General features: G+C 39.0%; 1 protein-coding gene across 4 annotated transcripts in view; it reads right to left on the bottom strand.

Moving 5' to 3' along the window:
- Positions 1–6,469, bottom strand: part of LOC150098376 (clotting factor G beta subunit-like) — a 28,076-nt gene that overhangs the window by 11,226 nt on the left and 10,381 nt on the right. For 2 of the 4 annotated variants that reach the window (XM_090405344.1, XM_090405343.1), the window contains exon 3: positions 5,727–5,795. The exons of the other annotated variants lie outside the window; for them this stretch is intronic. In XM_090405344.1, coding sequence (XP_090261470.1) covers positions 5,727–5,795 — 69 coding nt within the window. The remainder of the gene's footprint in view (positions 1–5,726; positions 5,796–6,469) is intronic. 4 annotated transcript variants of the gene reach the window in all.

Here is a 6,469-nt window from a genome sequence, read left to right as displayed (position 1 = left end):
TTCTTTTTTTAATTTGCTTATGTTGTTAAGTGATATAATTTTCAAGTTATTTGCCAAAGATATCTATGTAGACAAATATAATTAAAACAATGAAAAAGCACTGCAGGGAGCCAACTAGTTGAATATTTGGAGTTATTAAAGCAAACATGGTTCAATAGAACAACTCAACTGTTTAGGAAATAATGTACTGTTATTTGAACTACAACTGATGGATTCTGTACAAAACTAACACTAACAAAACCTTTCATTGAGCAGTGGCCTTACGTATTATAGTCATTTCAAACTCAAAGTCTATTAATACAATTTACAATATATATTCTAGCTATAAAAAATATAGCTACGTGGTTCGAAATTTCACTTACAGTCTTTGAGGGAAGGTAGAGAACATTAAAATCAACCGTATTCACATAGGAAAGCATGACCGGAAACACCACTGGAAGGTACTAAAAGGAACGCAAAATACAAGGCAGTAAGCAGTGTAAAAACTTTATTAGGCGTAAGCGAACAGTTCAATAGTAGTTGGATACATAATATGGTAAACGAGGTGCATATCTGCCATCTCAGCGTTCATAAAACGACGCATGTTTTTCGTACGACGTCGAAAGCTTGAATGAGGAAGCTCTAATTGCTCATCTGGAGCGCTGGCGAACAGCGCCACCTATCACTTTCGGGTGGCGTTTCCGGTCATGTTTTCCTATGTGAATATGGTTGATTTTGATGTTCTCTACCTCTCCTCAAAGTTTGTACGTACCAGATCCTCTGCAGAGTGCATGGGCGTCTCGTACACGACACTCTTCAAATGTCCCCACAGAAAGAAATCGAGACAAGAAAGATCAGGCGATCTGTAGGGCTACGGGATGGGACCACCACGCCCAATCCACTGGTTCTCAAATGTGGCATTAAGATGTTGAAGCACGTCCATGCTGAAATGAGCGGGTGCCCCACCGTGCTGGAACCACATAGAGGGGGGGGGGGATGGCGACTTGAACATACTGAAGCAATTCCGGCAAAACCCATTGCAGAAAAATACGGTATATTTGTCCATCGAGGCGGTCCGGCAGTAGGTAGTGTCCAATTAAGTAGTCATGCACGATCCCTGCCTAGACATTGATGCCAAACCGTTGCTGGTTCGACTGTGAACGTGTGCCGGGGGGGGGGTTCTGGACCGCCCATAAATGCGCATCTGTGGGGGGGCCTTCACGTTTGAAAGTTGATTCATCCGTAAAGAGTACATGAGTGGGAAATCGGGCTGTACGACACTTTGCTGGAGGAACCACTGGGAGAAATCCATGCGCAGGGGATAATGAACAGCTGCCAATGCCTGCACTCGCTGCAAGTGATAGGGGTGTAGCCTTTCTTCATGTAGTACTCGCCAGACACTGTTCCGATGCACACCCAGGCTTCAAGCGACGGATCGCGTGCTTGTATCTGGGTTATCTCTCACCAAACACAAGATGTCCTCGCTCGTAGCTCACGTTCTGACGGCATCATATTGACTGACGTGGAAGGTGCCTAGCTCACACAGCTGATGGTGCAGTCATGCAAACATTTTATGATTGGGCATACGGTGCATAGGATATCGCTCACAGTACAGTCTTTGTACCTCTCTACCATTGCCCTCGGCTGCGGCATACATCAGGTGCATATCGGCCTTCTCTACATTAGTAAACTGCTCCATGTTTGGTTGATGCTGAGAATGCTGGAGGTTGGCCGATCCAGCGTTTTTAAGCCATGCCGCCTTCTGCGCCCCTTACCGGCAACGAGCTGCGTTACCGGCCATATATTCTATGATAAATATTGGTGATTTTGGTGTGTACTGCCATCCCCTCATGTTTGGTCCATGAATTCAGGGACACCCTGTATTGTAAATTGCATCAACAGAGACGATATCAAGAGTCTAACGTCCCATCCATTGTACTTGCATACAAGTGAGAGTACAAATACTCATATATTACATCCATGTACGTAGTTTATATGCTTAATGCTAATAGTAATTAATGTGTACTGATATGTGTCATGATCTAAAGTGTATTGATATATATACAATTAAAATATAACTATCCCATTTTTTGCACAATGCCTAGTGTTTGTTTACAGATAAACGTACGAATAACAAGCTCCGCTAATGCCTTTTATGCTGCTATAGGGAAGACAAAGCCCTTTTATCTCTCATCTAACTTTTGAAGTCACGAGGAAGTTCAATCTGGTAGTGAATCTGAGATAGATGTGTCAAGACTATGACTAATATTAAGCTGCATCGAGTAAAGACACTTCAAACAAGTGCTACCCTCTTGATTTCTAATGCTAGCACAACATATTGTCTGAACAAGTGTGGGTTCACGATCGATTTTCTTCAATTTATGGAACGTAAAACTCGAGTGTCCAGAAGGAAAATGCATTTGTCCTTTGAATAACATAATATGTGTATTAGTGTAATAACATTAACAATTATGAATATTTGTTTTACGTAATATTTCTGTTTATTCTGGTAATGTTTCTGCTGTCTTCTTTGAAATTTGTGATGAGTTTATTATTATTATTATTATTACTTAACAACTCCGGGGAGTCGAAGGGACTCATCGAGGAAGAGCACCTACTCCACAACTCAATCCACCAACTACAACGCCCCACAACTACCATCATCATCTACACCAACACCATCTACCACCCACCACCACCACCAGAACCACTGGTATTTTTCACAGATAATCACCAACATCCATGCCCACAGCGGGGTTCGATCCCGCAGACTTTTGGCTAGAGAACGAATACGCTAACCACTCGGCCAACCAGGCTGGTAATCTGAAGAAGAAGATATCAAATGGCTTTGTAGTAATAGCAATACATTTCACAGGATTTGAATTGGCTTCTCTACAAAATTTGCCTTCTCTATTTTGAGCCAATCATTTTGTTTCCTGAAAGTTCAGGAAAGGTGTTTCCATGACAGGTGAACCTTTCCTTAAATCCTTCTGAAAATAAATCAAAATAATATATTCTGCACGTGTGTTAGAATACTACATAAAATGTCATGAGTTTCATCAACGAAAGACATGTTATCTTAAATTACCAGCAAAAAAATTTAAGACATCCTGTTATATGAGATCCTTCCCGATATCTATAAACAGTCCAACCCACAATGTTAGTAGCAATGTGGCATCAACGCGGTTGGGCGCATTTTCCCGCCAGCGACCGTATACCGTATATACCGTAAGCATGTGATTTGTACTAATCATATTGTGATGGTGGTTTTAATTATATCCGACCTGCTTTATCCAGAGGCACAGCAATGGTCATCGTAAATCTGGCAGGTTCATTAATCGTGTGGTGGTTTTATTTTTACCCGTCCTGTGTGCTGCTTGTATTCGTTACGTAGTGATGTGTGTTTTTGTACAATCCATGACCGTACGGATGGCCAGAATTCGACGGATTCGGTGTGCTCGGCCGCATATTCCCTCAAGCAACTGTACAAGATATGGAATTTTGCTAAACGGGACGCTGGCAGCTATACTCCTCACCAGCAGAGCTGAGCCTCACCGTGACGTCACTTTGGGTAACTCGTTTCATCCCCGATTTTGGAAATGGATTACTTCCGAAACCAGTAACGAGAATAATCGGAAACTGTAGTCCAAAAAATAGTATGATATAATTTTGTTACTATTTACTTTTAATGAGATGGATGAACTTCTCGGCATTGCAGGGTTGCTGGATATCTGGCTCAATATTGGTCAACTTCAGTCGAAGATCGGCACACACCCACTAAGAAGATTTCTGTATTTTGTTTTTATTTGAAGGAGCGATGAAAATTCTTTCTCACAAAGATAGGTTGTAGAAAACTCATTACGATTTTCAGTACTTCTTCAGATAATTCGGGAAATTCACTTCTCACTGAAGGCAAGATCCAGAATCGAGCCAAACCAAGATCACGGAATTGCATCTTAAGCCCACTGTCACTTGAAAGATCAATTAACTATTCTTTTTTCGATAACGAAAGATCGTTCTCATGTCTATAAGCCTGAAAAAAAATCTCAAACCACATCTTATAAAAGTTATTCGGAAAATATGTTTCAAAATTTCGTTTCAGATTTTTGAGGTGGTCACAAACCCTTTCCAGAAACTCAGAATCAATAAAAATATCATTTTCCACTATAAAGGATTTCAATGTCGGAAAAGGTGCGAATTATCTGTGGTTTACATATCTAATGCACAACACCAGTTTTTTTTTTTTTCTTTTCTCGAATGCCTTTATTTTGTCGTAGGCATCAAGAACAGTTAAAGAATTTCCGTGAAGGGAGAGACTTAGTGCATTTAATATAAAAACAAAATGTCTGAAAGATAGGATAATGTTCATAGCCATTCTTCCTCAACAAGGAGTGATGCAAAATTAGAATTACGTTCATTTACAAACAATAAAACTTCGTGCCTTAATTGAAATGACCTTGTTAGTACTTTGCCCCTGGAAAGCCAGCGAATTTCAGAATGAAGCAAAAGTTGTATATATATTCACTGCCCATTTCATCGCAAAATACTCAAAATAACTTCTTATTTAACGGTTGAGCTTTAATGAAATTAACTATCTTTACAGCGTTGTATAGCACAGTTTTAAATTCTGGTGGAATTCCTTTGGAGGTCAACCTTTCCCTATGTATGAAACAATATACCCGATTCATATCCGGAGCCACTTCCTTGACCATAGAATCAATCCCCAACTATGCCTGTCTGTAAGGGCGCGAGCTCCATCCGAAAAGAAGTGCATCCATTTTCTCCACTGGATCCCTTTGTGTATTATGTAATAATTGAGGGCGTAAAATATTTCTTTTCCAGTTGTTCGGGATGACAAAGTCCTACAAAACAGAATACCATAATGAATGTTGTTATCATGTGCATATCTTACGTAGCATATTAATTTCACATCATCTATAAGAGGAGTATCACTCAATTGGGCCATGGGCCATTTGCCATAAAACTGTGTCTCAATTTGGCCACAAAAAGTTTTTGACTAAAAAACCTGCACCAATTAGAATCGAAATATTAATATGAATTTTTCATCTTAATATTTACAATAGATAACATTTAAACCAAATTAAAAACCGCAATTAATTTATTGCTGCTTTGAGTTTGAGTTAGTGGGTGCACTCACAAACATCTAACTAAAAATAATAGTTTTTAGTTACGTACTGTGCTTGCCGGTGCAACATATGGTTTGGTTCGAGTCTACACAGCATGGTTAATGTGGGAGGAGACATTTGATTCATTAGTTAGTTTCGTTTTTATCCCAGTTGTCTCTCAAATTGCGCTAAACAAATATATTACACATGTTGAGAAATATATTACACAGACAGCAAATACCTCTGTTCTTTATTCAGTGGTAGAATAAAACTTCTTGCTTTTCTTGCACCTGCAATATAGTGGCGGTTGGGGAGGGCGTGTTGTGTTGTTTACCGAGGGGAACGAGTTATCGCCCAGAACGTGAAAGTGATTAAACTTGACTTTCGTGTATAATATATATGCAAAACGTTTTAATTTATTTTTTCGTAAAGTAAAATCAGGGGTGCGAGTCATAAGTCTCCATTTGATTTCAATAATTGTTTATTACATATTCAATTTTAATTTGTTTGGATAATTAAAAAATATTTATTTATTTATTTAATTTAAGTCTGCCTGCAGACCTGCAGGACCACAGGTCTGCAGGCAGACGGTTCAGAAACACTGCTCGAATTGATACACACCTGAATTCAAGTACAAGTAAGACAGCTGGTGAGCTAGTATGTGGCCTCTTTCGACGAGTACCTGCCTTCCTGGAAGTGTTTTTTAATATTTTTTGAAATGACAATATTTATAAACATACAGAGTATTTACATATATACATGTGACATATTTTCTTTAGAGAAACGAATGTGCATGCAGTTCACCATACAATGAAGTAATATAATTCGATAGTAGTTAAATCTATATCTCGCGATTAATTATATTAAATTATATTAATTATATTATATATTGCTATTATCCTAAGCTTGGTATGTAGGTAGTTTATATGGCTATTCCAACTTTGGTCAGCATCGAAGTGAAGTCCGAGATAGCGTGTTGTTTTCACCTGTGTGATTTGTGGTTTTAGGTTTAGCGCTTTGTGTATAGGAGGATGGATGGTGTATAGTGAGATATTCAGGTTCTGTGGGTAGGGTTTGGGGATTTTTGAACATCATTAGCTATGTTTTTTCAGAGTTTATATATATGCCGTTTTCGGTTAACCAGTTAGTGATCAGATTGATGTCGTTTTTTCGGTAAACCACATTTAGGCTGTTGTGAATATCGACTAAGTAGCCATGTCGTCTGCATATTGGAAGATTTTACTTTTTAGGGGAAGATGGCTAATATCGTGTGTGTATACTCCTTGTAGTACTCCACAGTTTTCTGGTACCTCTTTGCTGTGCGCTGATACTAATATGTGCGATGTGTATGCCCTAAACCACCG

This window comes from Typopeltis vanoorti, chromosome 15, assembly GCF_054136105.1.
Source record: "Typopeltis vanoorti isolate ZY-2024b chromosome 15, IOZ_Tvanoo_1.0, whole genome shotgun sequence".
In the NCBI taxonomy this organism is placed as follows: domain Eukaryota; kingdom Metazoa; phylum Arthropoda; class Arachnida; order Uropygi; family Thelyphonidae; genus Typopeltis; species Typopeltis vanoorti.
Note: the sequence above shows the minus strand (reverse complement) of the source record. Positions and strands in the feature narration are given on the sequence as shown.